Source organism: Salmo salar, chromosome 03 (assembly GCF_965601325.2).
Source record: "Salmo salar chromosome 03, fSalSal1, whole genome shotgun sequence".
In the NCBI taxonomy this organism is placed as follows: Eukaryota; Metazoa; Chordata; class Actinopteri; order Salmoniformes; family Salmonidae; genus Salmo; species Salmo salar.
Window position 1 is genome coordinate 38,839,126 of NC_138293.1, and position 21,964 is coordinate 38,861,089.

At 43.4% G+C, this 21,964-nt stretch overlaps 1 protein-coding gene across 2 annotated transcripts in view; it reads right to left on the reverse strand.

Moving 5' to 3' along the window:
- LOC106600145 (ephrin type-A receptor 4) overlaps positions 1-13,574 on the reverse strand; it is a 32,547-nt gene extending 18,973 nt beyond the window's left edge. Inside the window, exons 1-4 of one of the 2 annotated variants that reach the window (XM_045714814.2) lie at positions 13,179-13,571; positions 11,634-11,701; positions 10,580-10,888; positions 10,067-10,421 (exon numbers count right to left, since the gene is read on the reverse strand). In XM_045714814.2, coding sequence (XP_045570770.2) covers positions 10,067-10,421; positions 10,580-10,888; positions 11,634-11,701; positions 13,179-13,305 — 859 coding nt within the window. In that variant the 5' untranslated portion in view covers positions 13,306-13,571. Of the gene's footprint in view, positions 1-10,066; positions 10,422-10,579; positions 10,889-11,633; positions 11,702-13,178 lie in introns of both variants that reach the window. The other variant, XM_082973491.1, reaches the window with a different exon arrangement.
- Positions 13,575-21,964: the final 8,390 nt, after the last annotated feature.

Below are 21,964 nucleotides of genomic sequence, written 5' to 3' on the forward strand. Positions count from 1 at the left end.
ATTCATTTTTATTCTAGTACAATCAACACATGCATTGACATGACAACACTTAGTTTGACTTATTCAGAATGCCCAACCCCTATGGCTGTCAACCCATTCATGAAATCCTTCACAACTCTTCTAGAAGTAATTACGTTATTATCTCTATTCTCCCCCTATTTCATTTCCAGGGGGTGACCAAGTCATCGCAGTGGGAGTGGTTCGGAATGTGGGATGAGTGTTTTATGACACTCATCAGGAGAGGAAGTCTTCCCATAGGAATGTCCCGTCTCTGTAATCAACGCTGTCCTAACCATCCCTCTCTTCTGGGAGGCTCTACCTCTCTCACACACACACTTTCTTTCTCACGCTCTATCTTTCTCCCTGTATTCCTCTCTCTCTCTCTCTCCCTCTTCTGTTTTCTTCTCTCCCTCTCTGTTTTCCTCTCTCCCTCTCTGTTTCTCTCTCTCTCTCTCTCTCTGTTTGTTTCTCGCTCTCTCTCTCCCTCTCTCTCTGGAATGCTTTGAAGATTGTTATTTTTTATTTTTTTTTATAGCTCAATCGATACCAGTTAAACACTGATTGTATAAGAACATGCACACACACGCGCACTAACACACACAGATAGGAGCCATTCACATCCGTTAACCCTGCTTTTATGGCTCTATGTCAAACATTTTACAGCTGTAGGCCTTGATGTCGACATTTTACATTTCAGTCATTTAGCTAGCCGACGCTCTTATCCGACGCTCTTATCCAGAGTGACTTACAGTTAGTGCGTTCATCTTAAGATGAATGCAGACAACCACATATCACAGTCACAGTAAATGCATCTTTCCTCAATGAAGAAGTTATCAGAAAGTCAGTGCTAGTAGCAAAAGGCAAGTGCAGGTTTGTTTTTGACTGAGCCCCGCTATCAATGAGTGAGTGAAGTTCCGGGTAATACTATCAGTAAAGACCTTGGTGTGCGTGTGTGTGACACCATAAGGTCATAACCTTTTGAGGGTGGTGGTCTTTGTGAGGGTGCGACAGAGGGGAAAGAGGAGTGGAGAGTAGGGGAGAGAGAGAGAGAGAGAGAGAAGGAGAGCAGCAGTCCACTGTACAGGGACTGTATAGGGACTTATATAGGGCTAATAACACCTTTATGAGCTGTCATTCCAGGTCAACGCTCACTCTCCCTTTGCAGCACAGACACAAATCATGACACACACACACACACACATACACACAAGCCTTTTCCCTTCAGAGAGAGGAATGATGAAAAATAGAGAATATCAGAGACTGTGGGGAATGAAAAGAGAGGGGGACAGAAACATAGAAGATAGGGAATGAGCGAGAGAAAGAAAGAAACAAAAAAGACGAAGGAGTGTTTATGGGTTGGTGGCCACACTCCCTCCCTTTCTTATTCTCTCCCCTCTATCTTTCACCTTCCCTCTGTTCACTGTGGAAAAAAGGGAGAAAGGCAGGGTGGGATGGAGACAAAGCCAGCTCACAGCCTTGAGTCCCGTCCTCCTGTTACAACACAATAGCTCACGGTGTGCCAGTATGGCTGTATGTGTGCCGGTGTGTTTGTGCATGTGTGGGAGAGAGACAGAGTGTGTGTGTGTGTGTTCATGTCAACGGTGGGTCAGGTATCGCGTGTCTCTTTGATGGACAGCCCCGGGGTCGTCCGTCAGACTCAGAGAGACAGGAGTCCCGCCCACAGGAACGCACACAGTAGGAGTGTGTGTGTGTGTGTGTGAGGGAGGGGGGGGGTGGCAGTTGACAGAGGAGGAAGGACAGTAGGACACACACACACACAAACACACGCACTGTAAACAGTCAGATTCTTGGCTCTTGTCTCCAATCTCCTGATGAGAGCAGCTGAAGCTGCTAGCTAAACCCAGCAGGTAAGGGGTAGACAACTCACATTACTCTCTATTATCTCTAAACTCTCTCTCTCTGTGTGTGAGAGAGATCCCTCTCCACTCCTGTAGTTTCTCCTTCCCCTTTGCTCTTCATTTTACAGAAAATGCTGAGTTGGGTAGAGTGAGTAAATGAGTGTAGGCTACTTCATTTGTACTACAAACTCCATAAACTGTGTGAGTGAGTGAGTGAGTGAGTGAGTGAGTGAGTGAGTGAGTGAGAGGACATCTTTGACTATGCACAGACTCAGTGTGCATAGCCTTGCTATTGAGAAAGGATGCCGAAGGCAGACCTGGCTCTCAAGAGAAGACAGGCTATGTGCACACTGCCCACAAAATGAGGTGGAAACTGAGATGCACTTCCTAACCTCCTGCCAAACGCATGACCATATCTGAGACACATATTTCCCTCAAATTACACAGACCCAAAGAATTCGAAAAACCAATCCAATTTTGATAAACTCCCATATCTATTGGGTGAAATATCACAGTGTGCAATCACAACAGCAAGATTTGTGACCTGTTGGCACAAGAAAAGGGAAACCAGTAAAAAATAAACACCATTGTAAATACTGTACAACCTATATTTATGTTTATTTATTTTTGTACTTTAACTATTTGCACACCATTACAACAGTGTATATAGACATCATATGACATTTGAAATGTCTTTATTCTTTTGAAACTTTTGTGATTGTAATGTTTACTGTTAATTGTTTATTTCACTTTTGCTTATTATCTATTTCACTTGCTTTGGCAATGTAAACATATATTTCCCATGCCAATAAAGCCCCTTAAAAATAAAATTGAGAGAGAGAGAGAGAGAGAGAGAGAGAGAAGGGGGTAATTGTTGCAGGGGCTTTTGACATGCTAATATTCTCACGGTCAGTTCCAACTGCCCCTCCCCCAGCCTGGGCACACACACTAAACACTGTGTGAATGTGGAACTAAATCCACCTAGACTAGTGTGTAACTAGCAGGTCTGGGTGACTGATGGAGGAAGAGGAGCGATGAACTCTGTAATTATCCTCAAAGACGACGAGTGTCAACACCTTTACAATGACAAATGCATTCCACATACAAACACACAGGGCTGTGCTTGCATATCTGTGCGTGCGATGGTGAGGTAGGAGCTAATCCTGGTTTACCCTAAGGGAAAGGCAGGCTGACAGTCAGACAGACAGACATCTCACTCACTCAGAAAAGCCATATATAACATCTAACCAGGCTCTCATACAGATGTCCTGTTGTGTTTAACTGCACCACACACTGTGTGTCACTGCAGAGGTGACACATCTCCATCGAGGATAATCATAGTTCTTCTGGTTAGGAACTCTCATTTTGTTCACAAGCCACAAGAGGAAGTACCGGAACACAAGAGGGATTACGTAATCAGACTAGATTGCAAAATTTAAGTAGCTATATTCTGCTACAATTTTGAAGAGCCCCTTGATCACAGAGGAGTGAATGGGAACAGCCTTGGGATCACTAATCTACAATGATTAACTCTGAAAAACTCATCTCGTTTTCCCCAGGTCTACCGGGCACCCATATCTCCCTCTGATGTCCATCCCTCCCTCTCATTTATCACTCCATCCATCCATCACTCTGTCCCTCCCTCTATCCATCACCTAGACAGATGACACACTGGAGCGGTCAGGGGCACTTCCGACTCACAGAGAGAGAGAGAGAGAGAGAGAGAGAGAGAGAGAGAGAGATAGGGAGAGAGAGGACGACAGGACAGGGTCATAGAGAAACTCACACACACACACACACACACACACAGGCAGGCACACACACACTGTATGTAATGAGATAGATTTGCATTTTATCTGGATTTGCATTTGCGCAAAAAAAATGAATATGTAAATGACCAAGATGATAGCAATAAAAGGGCACCTTTACTGTGAATGTTTCTCTTTCACTCTCTCCTCTTGTTCTCCCACTCCCTACACCTATCTCATCTCTCTATCGGTCTCGCTCGTCTCTCTTGCTCGCTCTCTTCTCTTTCAGTAGACAGGTGATGATCATGTATTCAGTATTCTCCCACAGAGAGAAGCAGACAGGATATGAATATTCAGACTGTCAATACCTTTGTTTTACAGACACAGAAGGAGAAGCAACACACAGCACAGAACTGTGATCACACATACACACACACATTTCCAAAATCAGTCGTTTTTTTTCACTGGACCTTCTATGTGTGTGTTTTGTTTATGGGTTTTAAGGTAAAGATGTAATTTAACTGTAGAAATGTTTTACATTTAATGTGGCATGAACACAACCAGTCATGTTTTCGACTAATTGTCAAACGAATCACTTCAAAACGAAGGTTACATTCGCATGTTCATCCAAAATAATTCCAGCATCCAAACAGTGCACTTGCCGACTTGCAAGTGGCTGAAGCTATGGCATTTTCTTGTGAATGATGTCCAGCGTAAGGCAAGAAACAATGCCTTTTTTTGGCAACTTTTTCTAATCATAGTCGCACACCACATGTGGCCTAGCCCACAGGCCTTTATGTTTTGATATGGCTTTTTCACCATAGAAATGCAATATTTGTAATATTTGTGACCGACCGCCTTGATTCTGTCTTATGTAGCAAAATTTGAAATTGTTTTTTTTTTTTTTTACATGGGATAAAAGCAAAGACACAGAGCTACAAAATGGTATATCATACACTGCATTTGACGAACAATGGGAAAGTAATTCTGCTTTGAAAGTTGATAAATTGTAACCTCACTTTTGATAAAATGGCCTTTGAATATTTTGGTACCTACTGGAGAGCTCTTCTTTGTTTAAACATATTCAGCATCATTCACACCCTCTTAACCTGTTAGGGCTAGGGGGCAGTATTGATACGGCCGGATAAAAAACGTACACGATTTAATCTGGTTACTACTCCTGCCCAGTAACTAGAATATGCATATAATTATTGGCTTTGGATAGAAAACACCCCAAAGTTTCTAAAACTGTTTGAATGGTGTCTGTGAGTATAACAGAACTCATATGGCAGGCCAAAACCTGATAAGATTCCATTCAGGAAGTGCCCTGTCTGACAATTTGTTGTCCTTCTGTTGCATCTCAATCGAAAATACAGCATCTGTGCTGTAACGTGACATTTTCTAAGGCTTCCATTGGCTCTCAGAAGGCGCCAGAAAGTGTCTGCTGTCTCTGGGCGAAGAACAGCAGGAGAGTTTGTAAGTGGTCAACCTGGGGACAGTGGAACTGAGAAGCGCATTCACGAGAATTCTCAATTTTTTTATTTCAGCCTTTGAATGAATACAACATCACCCGGTTGGAATATTATCACTATTTTAAGAGAAAAATAGCATAAAAATTGATTTTAAACAGCGTTTGACATGCTTCGAAGCACGGTAATGGAATATTTACAATTTTTTTGTCACGAAATGTGCTCGCGCGTCACCCTTCGAATAGTGACCTGAACGCACAAACAAAACGGAGCTATTTGAATATAACTATGGATTATTTGGAACCAAAACAACATTTGTTGTTGAAGTAGAAGTCCTGGGAGTGCATTCTGACGAAGAACAGCAAAGGTAATCCAATTTTTCTAATAGTAATTGTGAGTTTAGTGAGCCCCAAACTTGGTGGGTGTCAAAATAGCTAGCCGTGATGGCCGAGCTATGTACTCAGAATATTGGAAAATGTGCTTTCGCCGAAAAGCTATTTTAAAATCTGACACCGCGATTGCATAAAGGAGTTCTGTATCTATAATTCTTAAAATAATTGTTATGTTTTTTGTGAACGTTTATCATGAATAATTTCGTAAATTCACCAGAAGTTTTCGGTGGGTATGCTAGTTCTGAACATCACATGCTAATGTAAAAAGCTGGTTTTTGATATAAATATGAACTTGATTGAACAAAACATGCATGTATTGTATAACATAATGTCCTAGGAGTGTCATCTGATGAAGATCATCAAAGGTTAGTGCTGCATTTAGCTGTGGTTTTGGTTTTTGTGACATATATGCTTGCTTTGAAAATGGCTGTGTGATTATTTTTGGCAGGGTACTCTCCTGACATAATCTAATGTTTTGCTTTCGCTGTAAAGCCTTTTTGAAATCGGACAATGTGGTTAGATTAACGAAAGTCTTGTCTTTAAAATGGTGTAAAATAGTCATATGTTTGAGAAATTGAAGTTATAGCATTTTTGAGGTATTTGTATTTCGCGCCACGCGATTCCACTGGCTGTTGACTAGACAGGTTAAATGATTTAATCGTATTTACAGATGGCATACAAGTCTGTTATTAAGGAACATGAAAGTTCACATGTTCCAGAAGGTATTACTGGCAAAAAAACGCATTTAGATTTTTTAAAAAAGTTAACGTTCAAATGGCTCTCCTGTGAAGTAGTGGCCCGTGGCATAGGCCTAGTTTCCTGAAACGAGACACAATTATGTCTTGCACAGAATAGGTTAACTTTTGTACTATGAAAGATAGTAAATTGACATAGGCTAGTTATTTTGCCATTTGTTAGGCCTACTCATCATATTGGCTGACGAAAAGTAAATGTGGAGAGTTCTTCCAATATCTTCAATATGTACCTCGGAATTGGATAAGGACACGCACAGTTGTGTACCCGATGTGTCTGTCTTCACTTGTAGCCTGCGAGAAAAACCTGATCACTTGAGGGAGAGCCATGTGAGTGAGAGGTGCTTCGGAACATGCAGCACTCAGGGAGAAGGGCACAACGCAGCACTCCGGGCCAAGGGCACAATGGCCACTGGTCGCAAAAGGCATGGATATTTTTATGGTGCATTACGGCCAAACAAAGGGGATGCCGCCGGGAAATTCGAGCCGTTGCTTGTCAAATTGTGAATGAGAGACAGATGAAGTGTGTACAGCCTGTGCAAAAAACAAAGCAGAGCTAATGCCTTTGAAGCGACTTTTTTCAAATCACCATTAGACTCGCATCATGCAGCCTTACAATGTATTAAACATCAAAACATATAGCCCAACGTTTGTAGAACAACTAAAGTCACATTTCTTTGTTAACCTCCACACGGAATAGCCGCATATGTGCACTCCCTCAAATCGTTTGGAGAAAATACCCTTTCTATTTAATTCAGCTTTAGTTCAAGTGTATTCTTCATACTATAATATAAAATAATGCCACGGAATTCTAAGCTAATCTTGTCTGCTAAATGAACTAGTGTAGCCCACAGCCATTTGGCACAGCCAGATCAGGACCTAACATAAGGACAACTCAACTTCTGTTCTTCTGAAATAGACTACATTTTCTTCATATCATGTTTCTTTATACCTGTCTAAAAAATAGATTGAATTTATTGTGAAGGTGTAGGCTATATTACGTCAGTTATTTGCTTGACAATCACGGGTTAACAACATTTCGTGACCGCAACAGCCCTAGTTGTGCAATACATTTTATAGATAACATGAGAAGTAGCATATTGTTTTTATATGTGTGCATGTTTTTCTCATCTGGCAAAACAAATGGGATTCAGATTTCAAAACTCTTCCGCGGTAGGATACACATGAGTACCTCTCCCTCCATACAGTGTCTTCGGAAAGTATTCAGACCCCTTGACTTGTTGCACATTTTGTTATGTTACAGCCTTATACTAAAATGGATTAAATGTGTTTTTCTCAGCAATCTACACACAATACTCCATAATGACAAAGCAAAAACAGGTTTTTAGAAAAAACAGAAATACCTTATTTACACAAGTATTCAGACCCTTTGCTATGACACTCGAAATTGAGCTCAGGTGCATCCATTCCAAGACTCAGACCATGAGAAACAAGAATCTCTGGTCTGATGAAACCAAGATTGAACTCTTTGGCCTGAATGGCACGCGTCACGTCTGGCACCTGGCACCATCCCTACGGTGAAGCATGGTGGTGGCAGCATCATGCTGTGGGGTTGTTTTTCAGCGGCAGGGACTGGGAGACTAGTCAGGATCGAGAGAAAGATGAACGGATGAAAACCTTGATGAAAACCTGCTCCAGATCACTCAGGACCTCAGACTGGGGCAAATGTTCACCTTCCAACAGGACAACGACCATAAGCACACAGCCAAGACAATGCAGGAGTGGCTTCGGGACAAGTTTCTGAATGTCCTTGAGTGGCCCAGCCAGAGCCCGGACTTGAACCCGATCGAACATCTCTGGAGACACCTGAAAATAGCTGTACAGCAACGCTCCCCATCCAACCTGACAGAGCTTGAGAGGTTCTGCAGTGAGGAATGGGAAAAACTCCCCAAATACAGGTGTACCAAGCTTGTAGCGTCATACACCGAAAGACTTGAGGCTGTAATCACTGCCAAATGTGCTTCAACAAAATACTGAGTAAAGGGTCTGAATACTTATGCAAATGTGATATTTTATTTATTTTCACATTTTTCTTTTGCAAGAATTTCTAAAAAACTGTTTTTGCCTTGTCAGTATAGGGTATTGTGTGTAGATTTTGAGGGGAAAAAACGATTAAATACATTTTAGAACAAGGCTGTAATGTAACAAAATGTGGAAAAAGTCAATGGGTCTGAATACTTTCCGAAGGCACTGTATATCGTACACAAACACATATACACACTGCAGGAAATAGAAACACACATACACTCTCACACAGATAACGCCCACATGGACACACAGTAATAGCAGCAGATGAGCAACCACAGCTTAACAAAGTCCCTCTAAAAAGGCGTCGTCAAAACTCGAACAAAACGCAGAGATCCTTTTTCATTCCGGAGTCTGGCTGTTCCATTCACATTTAAACCACCTCTGTTGTCTCTCCTCTCCTTCTCTGCCCCTCCCTTGCTTCCTCTCCTCTCAGCCCGAATCACAGCTGTCAGAGTTTTGACGTCTTTATCAACCTCGGTCATGACCCTGCCCTTCACAACTTAACAGAGTGTATTTGTGTGTGTGTGTGTGTGTGCCTGTCAAAGTTTTTGACGGCTTCATCAAGCCTGGTCATGACCCTGCTCTTAAAGGTGTGTGTGTATGTGCGTGTGTGGGGGGGTTGGGGGTAAGGGACATAGGGGGATAAAGTTGAGGGGAGGGGGGGGGGTAACCTCTCTTATGTTTGTGTTCTTGCCCCCGTGTGAGCCCACTGCACCCCCTCTAACACCCCAACATAGTAACAATTGGGGGGGCTGGGCTATCATTGATGCCTTATGCCGTAAATGGCCTCCTTATAGATCCCCCTCTCTATTCACAAACTAATTCCTCCTTCCTTTCCTCCCCCTCTCTCTCTCCAATCCTCCACCTCTATCCACCCCTACTCCTCCACCGCTATCCGCCGGTATCTCTCTGCACTGCTCTATTTCTCTCTCTCTGTCTCTTCATAGCACTCTATAGCGCTAAAAAGTCTTCTACTCATTCCCTGCCTCACTTTGTCGTTTCTCTCTCCCTATTGGTCACCCGTCCATTGTTTGCAGTCCGCTAATTGATATGACGAAAAAATGTAATCTAGGGACCATTCGGTCGTCAAGCCTGACAGTACAATGGCAAATCACCAGAGCACTCCAGTCCTGAGTGGGCTGTTTCAACTTAGAGTGGGGAAAAGGAAATACTTAAAAAGAGCTAGTCCTTCACTTCAGTTCAAAGGTGATCAGAGTCAAGGGTCTAGTTAAATCTTGTTAAAGAAAACAGCCTTTAGATATCATTAACTCTGCTATGGATAAAGAGAGGGAGGTCTGGATGGAGAGAGAGGGATGGAGAGGAAGAGAGAGGGAGGGAGAGAACCTGGTGTCTGTCACATATAGAAAAGTTTGATAGCTATCCCTTTCTCTACTATCACTGACAAACACACACCTTCTGCTCGGTCCGCAGGCATTTAAAAGTTTAAGCTTTTTGTTATATAATTAGCCTGCTGGGATGGCCATAATAAATAAGATTGAGAGAATAAACCCACAGCTGTATATCATTCCCTACTGAAGCACTGACGCTCAACTGGTGTGTGAGTGTGTGTGTGTTGAACAGAGACTCTCTTTTCAGAGAGAGTAATGGCGTGCTATAAAACTGTCTTCAGAACGTCTGTTCCCTCCAGTCTCGCCTATTTCCCTCACTCTCTCTTCCAGAGGTCCAAGAGCTGATGACTTAACTTTAGCTCAGTCGACTAAGTGCATACGCCCGGGGGTTCGATACAATTTAGAAGAAAATGTGGTCATTAAATTAAAAGTAAATCAAATGCCTTACCCTGACAGGCTCCGCTTTTCTCCTCGTATCCCAAGTTACAGACACACCCACCAATGGGGACCAGCCATTCCCCGTCTGCGCCACAATACATCTTGGGCTCCTCCCTCTCTTCTGATTGGTTCACGCACGACCCCCTGACCTCCACTAACGAGGAAGTGTCAGCGCCGGTGTTGGTATCTGGGAAGGTTGCTAAGTTGCGGACAGTGAGGGGGCAGGTTTTGTAGAAGACACGTACGGAAACCAGAGCGATACAGGCGCCAACATCCTGGAACGCCAGGTAGAAACCCTTCCGGGTTGTGACCTTTACGTCACGCACCTCGGTGTTCAGCTTCATGATGCGGTCCCCAATGTCCACCTGATCATCGTAATAATAACATCATTACTGATAATAAATAGCCATAAGAACACAACAACGTTACTTCATTGTAATTTTCACATTGAAAAAACATAATCAACACACCATCAGATCTTAAAATTGAACAAAGAGATTAAAAACAAACCAAGAGTCCTAACCTGAGTGAAGCTCTCGTCGGCTGCTACGGTGTCGATCTTGAGAAAGTTGCTCTCTCTGATGTAGTGCTCTCTGTCGTTGTTAGACTCATAGTAGTAGAGATTGAAGGTCTCCTTACAGGTGCCGGTGACTCCAGGCAGGCTGTTACAGTCCCGGAGGGTGAACTTGATCTCGACGTAGATGCGCTGCGCTCCAGACCGAGGGATCCAGTCGGTTCTAAGCCAGTTGCTCTGGCTGGGTTCCATCACGTTACACACCTGGTACGTTCTGATAGGGACGTTCTTCTCATCCATGATGCTTACCTCCTCCCACTGGGAACACACACATTCTGATCATTAGACCAAAGTCATTTCTAGTCATTAATCAGCTTCAGTGACAACAAAACCTTCCATGCGTTTATCTTGGATAGTTTATCAAGGACGTTTATGGAGTTGGATGGTGACCTTGCCTAACTATGGCATCTTATTACCATGGAATAATAATGTGGCCTCCCACTCCCTGCTGGTGAGAGCTTTAGACGTACCGAGCCAGAGAGTGTGTGTGTGTTGAGGTGTTCTATAGGAGCTGTCATAGAGTATGACTCCAAGTTTTATTCCCTCCTTTGGAGTCTTTGTTGAAGGACAGAAATCACAGCTGTCACAGTCGTAAAGCTGTACACTGGCCCCGACTGTGATGTGGAGAGGGGTGTGTGTGTGTGTGTGTGTGTGTGTGTGTGTGTGTGTGTGTGTGTAAGCAATGGGTGGGGTGGGGGGTGGTCTATGCTGGCAATCAAAGGGCTCAGTGTGTGGGGACCAGGACCTTGTCAATCAAGCAGTTCAGTAAAAGAAAGTGAGCGCAGGGAGCCTGGAGAGGAGTCAAGTTCACCAATAACTCTTAAACTAACAAAGAGGCTGGAGAGAGTGAAAGTGAGCGCGAGAGCGGGTGTGCATGCAATAAAGGCAGAGGGAGATGGAGAATAAAAAAAATACTCACCCATAGTCTACCTGTGTACAATTATGCATTACAAACACATATTCTCACTGAAATAGGTTATTTTGTCTCGGCAGGACCACTCACCCCTCCTTCTGTTGGACTGGCCGCCCATTTCAGCTCGCCAGGAACTGTCCTTGTGTCCAGTAACGTTTCTGAAACACACAGTTACAAGCAGGTAGGGAAGGTGATTTCCACTTTCCATTGGCAGTACACTGAAAATTATTCAATTTTCAGCTACTCTTAGGCTCAACAAGAACCCATACATACTGTATTCATACAGATGCAGATATAAATAGAAAATTATAAGATCGATAAAATATCCCAAATATACTGGAACGAATGTAGATTTTGGGCTAAACGTTACACATGTATATATATAGGTGCCCCTGTACATTTTTTATTTAACCTTTATTTAACTAGGCAGGTAAGTTAAGAACAAATTGTTTTTTTTACAGTGACAGCCTACACCGGCCAAACCCAGACGACGCTGGGCCAATTGTGCGCCGCCCTATGGGACTCCCAGTCATGGCCGGCTGTGATACATCCTGGATTCAAACCAGGGTGTCTGTAGTACACTAGTGGTTCTGGTGGGGGGGGGGGGGACCCCCTTGTGGCCCCCCTAAATGTGGAGTATGAAATAATTTTTACATAACACATTTTTGCTATCATTCTTTTTTTACATCCATTATTAGACACTGGCAACGATGATGATTATGAACATGGTCTTTTGCCTGCTAATGCCTGCAATGCAGTGAAGAAAACTACATGACAACAATAACGTCTCATGTAACTGGCCCCTCTAACAGTACAACTGGCCCCAGCTTGGCCCCCCCAGTTGAACTGGTCTAGAACCGCCACTGCTGTAGTGACACCTCAAGCAATGAGATGCAGTGCCTTAGACCACTGCGCCACTCTGGGAGCTCCAACATTGACACTGTACCGGTATGCCCTATATATAGCTTGCTATTGTTATTTTACTGCTGCTCTATAATGATTTTTTACTTAAAACTGCATTGTTAGTTAAGGGCTTGTAAGTAAGATTTTCACTGTAAGGTCTACACCTGTTGTATTCGGCGCATGTGACAAATACAATTTGATTTGATTTGGGGTAAAACCCGTTGCGCAAAGGCCGTAGGTCACGGCTTAAATCGAAAATGTTTGACGTTTTACTTGTTAGAAATGTGACATTTGTCAGAATTTGGAGGTTTCATTTGTGCCCCTGTACAAACTGCTTTAGGCTGAGTAGGCTACTGACTGCATAACATTGAAATTCAGCTAAAATGAAACTGTAAAAGACTGAACCTGATAAAGAAAGATAGTATGGGAGGCAACTGCATACATTTTTTGATTGCAGCGATTGCGATTATCATTCATCATTCTAAGCTTGTGAAACAAATTGTTGGATAAAAGTCAAATGAAAGAGGAACAACTGTGCTTTCCAGGCAGCGGGTAGGAACTCCAAGTATGTACATGCGAAATAAGAAATATCCGTTTCCAATAGTGCCCGAATATGAAGGGAAAAACGGACCCACAATTAAAACACGTTAAGTAGCCTAACCAAATATTTTGGAGAACCGTACCCCTTAACCCCCTTAAGCCTAAACAATTCCAAAACACTGATTTCCTTACCTTCATTCGGTGGATACACTCGGGCGGTGGAAATAACTGTAAACATCCATATAAACGCACAAGTTGTTTTGCAAAAACTCGCAGCCATTTGTGCTGTATGGAAGTGTGTCCGTTTACCTCCGCGCATCCCTGTTGGAAAACTGTGTGTGTGGGAATGATACTTGGAACGCTGTGGGCAAAAGGAGGTCTCTCGCCCTCCTGACGCAGTTGTAGGTATCTTCGCTTCTCTGTTCAGTGGTATCTCGCTGGCATAGGTTGTAAGTGTTTGTCAACGTGTGAGTTGTTATATGTCATATGTGTAGATTATGTTGTAATGTCTGCGTGTTTTTACTCTTTTACCTGTGTTCCTGGCAATTAAGTCACTGACAGTAGTGTGACAACATCACACTAAGCCTGCGTCATTGATTCGTCATGATGAGCCAATATAACGTGATCGTTTCGATAAATCAACAGACAAGCTTTTAACGAAACATTTGTAGTATGTGACAAATAATAACCTTTTTGTTGTTTGGCATTGAATATGACTAATTTAAGATCGAAAACTGCTTATAGATTGAAACAAAAGTGATAGATAAAATAGTGTATTGTTGGCTATTTATTGTCGCTTTGGAACTGTGAACACATCAAATATGAAGACCTCTTCCCACTGGGCAAAAACTGGTTGAATCAACATTGTTTCCCCGTTATTTCAAGCCAAACAAATATATGTGATGACATTTAATCAACGTGAAAAACGGTTTCGATTTGCTGAAAGTAATCAATTTAAGGGCATTTCGTCTTTTTTTCACCTAACTTTTAACCTAAATCCAATGACATAGTGACCTTTTTTGTTGATTTCACATTGAATTCATGTTAGTATAAATCAAAACTAGACGTTGAACTGACATTCTTCCCAGTCAGTAGGTTGTTTGTTGCTTGCAGAATTACAATACCTCACTGAAAAGGATGGAGGAAAAACAAGAGGGAGATAGCGCCCCCTGTCGTTAGCTCATATCTCTCTCTACCTGACGCCCCTCCATTGGGAGTGAGATCTGGAGTGATGCTGATGAATCTCAATAGCCTAAGGCCAGGGTTGGGTAGGTTACTTTCTAAATGTAATCAGTTACCGTTACTAGTTATCTGTCCAAAATTGTAATCAGTAACATAACTTTTGGATTACCCAAACTCAGTAATGTAATCTAATTACGGCAGGTAGCCTAGTGCTTATGTTGTTGGGCCAGAAACCAAAAGATTGCTGGATCAAATCCCTGAGCTGACAAGGTAAAAATCTGTTGTTCTGCGCCTGAACAGTTAACAGCAGTTAACACAGTGTTTCCTCATAGGCTGTCATTGTAAATAAGAATTTGTTCCTTACTGACTTGCCTAGTTAAATAAAGGTAAAGTAACATTTAGTTATTTTGAGATTACTTTCCCCTTAAGAGGCATTAGAAGACAAAAATGTATGTTACCAATGTAACGACATCTAAATGTAATTTTATGGGTTGGTTATGTAGGCTTCTTCTAACCCATTGCTTTCTAATACATATAATAATAATATTAAATTATATCTTCACATTCATGTATAGAATTTACAAATCCAAAAATGGACGTAGCAACTACAGATTGCCCCTTTAAGGCTGTCAAAAGTGTGCGAGTTTGAACATGTGTCCATTAGGCCAATGGAATTAGATTGAGCAATAAAAGCTCCACTTTTATTCCAAAGGCTGGGATCCGCAATATGCAGCTGGTGCAAGAGCACATTTTTTCACTGGCTGTCCACTGGTTTCAAAAACAATGATTGTTAGGCAGCTTTCTGAATTTAAAAGTAATCCTCAAAGTAATCATCTAGTTTTTCAAAAGTACAGGTAACAAGTACAAGTTTTTTACAGGTAACATAACGGATTACAGTTACATATTTGTTGTAATCCCTTACTGTAACGGATTACATGTAATCCATTACTCCCCAACCCTGCCTAAGGCTATGACAACTACACAATAAGAACTGTGACACTGTCAACATAAAAAGGGTCTTAAAACCAGCAACTTTGCTGTTATGGGACAAGCGCACTACCGTGCCATAACGATCCAGACCTCTTGGCAAAGGTCGTACTATCCTTACATCGACCGTATACAGGTAGTCCACTGAGGCAAGCACGCACCACAGCCATTATTACACACTGTTCTAAAAGAAGTCAGTCTCCATCTTGTGCAGGCTGTGAAAGCGTAGAGGAAGAACAAAGAGAGGGGTTTGCGTCCACCCACACCTTCTCTCTCTCAGTGGAGCTGTTGCACAAAGAAACTCAGTGGGTATCTCTCAAGAGAAAAGACACAGGTCCTTTACTACAGCCTGTTATAGCTGTTTATCCCTCCCCGACTTGGAAGTCTTCGATCTTTAATTCCGTCCTATCCACGTCTAATATCGCTTTCAACAGGGTCACGCGAGTTGTATGTGTTTTGTTTAGAGCTCTACCTAGAGGGTCTTTTGTCACATGGGAACTTGTTCAGCTCGATAGAGAGTGTTGAGAGTGTGTAACTTTTGTGCTGACCTCAATTTAGAGACAGAGGGAGAATTTATTGTGTGTGAGACCTGTATGTGAATTGTATGTGTTCGCCATACACTTTCCATCTCAGTGTATGGGGCCATTCTCAGGTCCGGGCGGGGCCCTTAGTACAGGGTGCTGTGGGTTTGTGTTTCTCCAGGGTCCTATTCTGAACGTCTTTGTGTCATTTCGGTTGCTCAGGCGAAATCATCCCGTCCCCATAATGCACCATAATGGAACTAGGAAGAGCATCTGGTGCTTTGAGACCGAAACCCATCACCTCACATCGACCCGTCACTCACCGCCGCAGACCATAATGCCGTTTTCACCATCTTATTTTCCTCCAAACCCACGACAGACTGCGCAATCACAAAGACCCAATTAGCCGAGAGCGGGTGGCAGCTTCGCTGTGGAGCCGGTGTCCAATCACATCGAGCTGTGGAGGGCAGGGGCCTATCGAACGCGGGTTCCAGTGGGCAGAACCTCGCCACGGGTCGGAGGTGACACAGTGACATTATGGAGTTGCAGGCCGTTGTTTAGGCTCGTTTGTGTCAGTGTAGTTTTGATTGATGACCGTCGTGATGGTGTTCCCATTCTCCTGTGGGATTCCCAGATCTGAAGAGTTAACTCCCACTGCGGCCCCGAACCTTCGGCCCCCACACACACGTTTTGTTCCTATAGGGCCCCAGATGGCTCCTACTGCCCACACATCTATATTGTGTGTGTGTGTGTGTGTGTGTGTGTGTGTGTGTGTGTGTGTGTGTGTGTGTGTGTGTGAGAGAGTGTGTGTTTGTGTGTGTGTGAGCACCCCTCAACCCCCTAGGGATACTCTAGCTTCCCTTAATTACTAGAAAGCCTAAACCCACCAAACCCACTAACCCCCAGAAGAGCTCCTGAAGCCACAGTGAAGTCATCTTGGCCCTCTCCAAACCCCCTCCTCAAATCACCAACTAACTCCTCATGCCTCCCACAGACACCATCGGGTACTCGTCATAGAAGTAGTGATAAAAGGAGTCATGGGGAGAAGTTCACAGAAGGGCCCTTTAATAGTGTGACAAATATAAGTCTAACTGCTTTGTAGACACATCGCTGAGAAGGATAGGGGGATGCTTGTGTATGGAGAGATGTTGGACATGTGTTGTGTGTGTGTAAGGAGCTCGGGCAACGAGATATTTTCAAATAGCATGTCTCACTCTCGCGCCTTCTCTCTCTCTCTCTCTCTCTCTCTCTCTCTGTGTTAGAAACATGATGGTCAGTTCACAGTGATCCAGTTGGTGGGCATGCTGCGTGGCATCGCGTCGGGCATGAAGTACCTGTCTGACATGAGCTATGTTCACCGGGACCTGGCTGCCCGCAACGTCCTGGTCAACAGCAACCTGGTGTCTCTCTCTCTCTCTCTGTATGTATGTATGTATGTATGTATGTATGTATGTATGTATGTATGTAGGTATGTAGGTATGTAGGTATGTAGGTATGTAGGTATGTAGGTATGTATGTATGTATGTATGTATGTATGTATGTATGTATCAGCTGCAGGTCTGGTAAAGGCTCCAGGGATGTAAAAGATATGTGGGTGGTTAAGACAGAAGAACAAAGGAGGAGAAGAAGAGGACAGAAGTGTTGCTAGTGGAAAAACCTCCTCCTATATCACGTACACTCCACGAACAAGAATACGGGTCAACTGACAACACAATCTGTGCTATTATATTGGGGCTCAAACATAGAAAGAGGGTAGCAGATATTTGTGTGTATGTTCTCGTGTGTGACCAGAGCCCACAGTTAACGGAGCATCATTAACATGCCTGAGGCGTAGTGGCGAGACCTAGGGATCGCTAGCATCTGTCACACCACTCTGAGGGAGCACAGACACACACACACATGAGTGTACACACAGCTGACGTGATTCCACTGAGCCACCGGCTGCTCTAAGGGAGGGCTGGGGGAGAGTTGGCGGAATAAGACTCCAGGTGCATCAAGTCTAGCATAATGGTCCTCTCCTCTCTTTTCCTTCATATGCTCTGATGAAAGGACTAAAGAGGTCAAATCTCCTTGCAATCCTCTGCCATAATGTATCTACTGGCATTTGTCTGTTAAGCGTTTGTGTGTGTGTGTGTGTGTGTGTGTGTGTGTGTGTGTGTGTGTGTGTGTGTGTGTGTGTGTGTGTGAAAAAGTTTTAAGTTGCCAACAGAGGAAGAAGAGGGCAGCAGCAGGTGTCGTCAGTAAACCCAGGAGGAGTGTGTGTCCTTTTATTTGTTTGCTTACTTTGACGCTAAAAGAACATAGCCAGGGAACCTCTCCCCTCTTTTATTCTCCTTCTCTCCCCCCTCCCTCTCGTTCTATTGCTGTCTTTTCTTGTTAGCGTGTGGTAGAAAGATAACTTTTTACGCGTTAATCTATGTGTGGGTATCTGTGAGTGCGTGAGTCAGTGTGTGCGGTTATGTAAAGTGAAGTGATATGATGCAGAACACGTTTGTTCTCTCCATCCATCCATCCATCTGTTGTGCTGGCGTCTCGTTGGCGGCTCGCTCCTCAGAAACAGGGGAACACTTTCTCCCTCTCTCCAACTGGTACACTAAGGCAGAATGAACAGATCACGGCAGTCCCAAGGGAAAGAGAGCGAGACGGGTAGAGTGAGTGAGAAAAAATCGAGAGAGCGAGAGAGAGAGTGACTGGGAAAGAAAGATAGGAAACAGAGAGAGAGTTGTGGGGTGGTGGTAGATTCCGTGGTGGCCTTGGTTGTGTCTCTCTGTCAGCACAGGCTGCGACGCACACTCTCAGGTCACCTGGTGACCCCGCAGGCTCCATCCTGCCTCTCACCCCACGCATGTGTGTGTGTGTGTGTGCGTGTTTGTATTTGTGGGTATGTTTGACCAAACCACACGAAAACTGACAAATACACCTCTCAACATCTCCGTCTCTCGCACACCCTGAGGTCTCCGACACGACTCACATGGTTATATATATAACCAACCACTAATAGTTTCAAAGTGTGTGTGTCTTGGGTGCGCGTTTGTGTGTGTGTGTGTGTCCTTACTTCCAGAGGGAATGTACTATGATTCTCATCCGTCTTGGTAGTTTGTGTCACTCTGTTGATGGATGATATTCATCAAGGAAAAAGGCTTAGGGCTAACCACTATTCACCAGCCATTAATTATGTCAGTCAAGACGATGCTCCGCTGTATGTGTGCGTGTGACATTCTAGAATGAGAATCATTGTAATCTAGTATCTAAATCATTGCTGGTAATTCACACTTAATAACACAGTACTTGTTCAATTGGAGAGGACTCGAGGAACACAAGCTTCCACTGAAAGTTTAAGGCAACGCCTTTGCAGCTTCTGTTGCCCCACAGCCCATGCAGGAGAGAGGTGACCAGAGGACACAGTGTGTGGGTGGGCAACTCAAAGGGACTCCCTTTTCCACCATTTTGGGAGGGCGAGTGGGAGAGAGGCCCAAGGCGAGACATATGTGGACAGGGAAGACTTTATTTCTTGCTCACACACACACACACACACACACACACACACACACACACACACACACACACACACACACACACACACACACACACACACACACACACGTGTTTGCTTGTGCAAACATTTAGCTCTTTTGTGTTGGACAACATTCCCGCTGAACTCAAACACACATCACCACTCACATGCCACTGTATGGGAGCACCACTAAATAAACACAGGCTCACTTGCCACTGTTACTGAAAACAAACACATGATTACAGGGCACAAGAGCCACAATAAATCAAAGTGGCAGAGGATGTGGGGAAAGAGGAGGGGAGAAAGAGAGGGAGAGGAAGAGTGAGTGAGCAAAAGAGATTAAAGGTGTCTTCTCAGAGAAGGATCTCTCTGTAGATCTCTCTATGAGTGAGCACAGGGAAGGAAACAAAGTGAACTGTGTTATGAGGGAGATTACTTGGGGATTAGATGTAAACAGATGATTGCATATATCAGGCCCTTGTTGCACTGATGAGACAGGACAGACACACGTGCACACACACGTGCACACACACACACACACACCACACACACACACACACACACACACATACAAACACAAACACACTACAAAGCAGCTCTACACCAGCCCTCTGATAACAAAGCATTAACTTGGGTATTACAAAGCAAAGCTTTGAGAGCAGAAAGGAGAGAAGAGGAGACAGAAAATAAGGAGGAGAACAGTAGACACTCCCAACAGGAAGTTGGTTTTGAGATCTGTCACTCGTCACCTTTGACTTCCTGTCTCTGTCTGTTGACAGCCCACTCTGCCATGTTTGTTCTTTCACACCAAACTAACAACACTCACACACATACAGGAGGAGGGTGAAGGAGGGAAGTGTCAAATAACCAATCATCACTTCTTTCTTTGCCTTCTTTATCTCTCAGTTCTTCAAGGATGAGAGGACAACAAGGCCCTGTGTTTTGCATGGCAGAGAGAGAGAGGGAGAGACAGACAGGGAGAGACAAACACCAAGATAGACCAACTCACGGAGAGAGTTCCTCTGAACCTGCTTGATCCATTTTACTTTCTATAGGTGTTATTCAGCATCTTCTAGTGGCTGATTCTATCCTAAACCTGGGAGCTCCGGGTTCAAGGTTATGTCTATTGGTTTGTGCTACACTTAGACATCCCCACCATGTTTTCATTCCTTCTCTCTCTGCCTAAACTGAGGATGATCTAAGTATGGGGCTGTCTGACACAACTCCAGGACTGGGCTCATCAAAGTCAATGATAGTCTACAGATCAGCAGGAAAACTTGCTCTGATGCCACTGCATTCTGGAGATAGAGTTTATCAGTCTGTACCAAAGGACTGAGACTTCGGGGGGTCACCAGGGTCAGAGATAGCTGACTGGAGTATACCAAAAGACTCCAAGGTGCGGGGGATGCACAAGGTCAAAGACTGCTGGACAATGAACACTAGAGCCAGTCAGTGCAGATATGACACAGACAGACATGAGAGGGTCAGACAGAGACCAAGAGCTTGCATATGTGCCTATCAATGATTTATACATACACTACATGACTGCCATCGCGCCTCCATTTTACTACTCCCCCACCATTGTAAAACAGATTTTGGAAGCCATAGAAATGCATTTATTGAGGTCTACATTCATTTTTACCACGTTTATTCTATTACAGACTACTTAACGCATACTTTTAAATTATATTATGTGAGTTAAACATACAAATAAAAAATAAAAACATTTTGAGAGTACTTACGTTACTGTCCCCACAACAACAAAATAATACTTAAATACATGTTATTTTGTCCTTGAAACATTTAATTTACATACTGTACATTCCTATGGAGGACTGCTTTTTCTGAGGAGTACCAATATGGCCGACGTGAGGCTTCTCATTGGCCAATACATAGCAACAGCAATCTAGTGTTTATATGCATCACTGATGTCTACTGACAAATCTAACAATACAGAATGGAATGAGATTATACTAAATCTATTCATGCAGATTACATTTATTTTAATTTGAATTACTGTACCATATCCCCCTCCACTGGTTATGATTAAAACTACAACATTGACAAAAAGGCTGTGGAGTGTGGGTGTGGGTGGTGGGTGGTGGTTGGTGGGTGAGAGAAAACCTTGAGATGAGTGTGTCAACATCCAACCTAAGGGCACAGTGAGCCATGCATTCAGACGTCGCTGAGAAGTTCTGATCTTGTTTGAAACAGAAACATGCACCCCTTCCTCCACATCAGCTCTCTGTGGTGAAAGTTTATGGGTGGCAATGCACCATTTCAGAGTACACAAATTCAACTGCTGATATAGATATTTCAGGAAAAATATGATCTTTTGTGAGATCCTTGGAACTTTTCAATATCAGAAGAGGCATTTGTAGAAGGTCAACACAATATAGTAGCCATGTCTAGGAAAACCAAAGTTCCAAAGGCTGGTATAAGAGGTCGTACAATAAGTTTTGCAGTGAATCATATGTTGATGATGTAAAGAATATTTGCTGGTCTGTGGTGTGTAATGAGGAGCAACCAGATGCTGCACTTGACACATTTATGAAATTGCTTATTCCAGTTACTAACAAGCACGCACCCATTAAGAAAATGACTGTAAAAAGTGTTAAATCCCCTTGGATTGATGAGGAATTGAAAAAGTGTATGGTTGAGAGGGATGAGGCAAAAGGTATGGCAAATAAGTCTGGCGGCACAACTGATTGGCAAACATACCGCAAATTAAGAAATCATGTGACTAAACGAAAATTAACTATACTATGAAACAA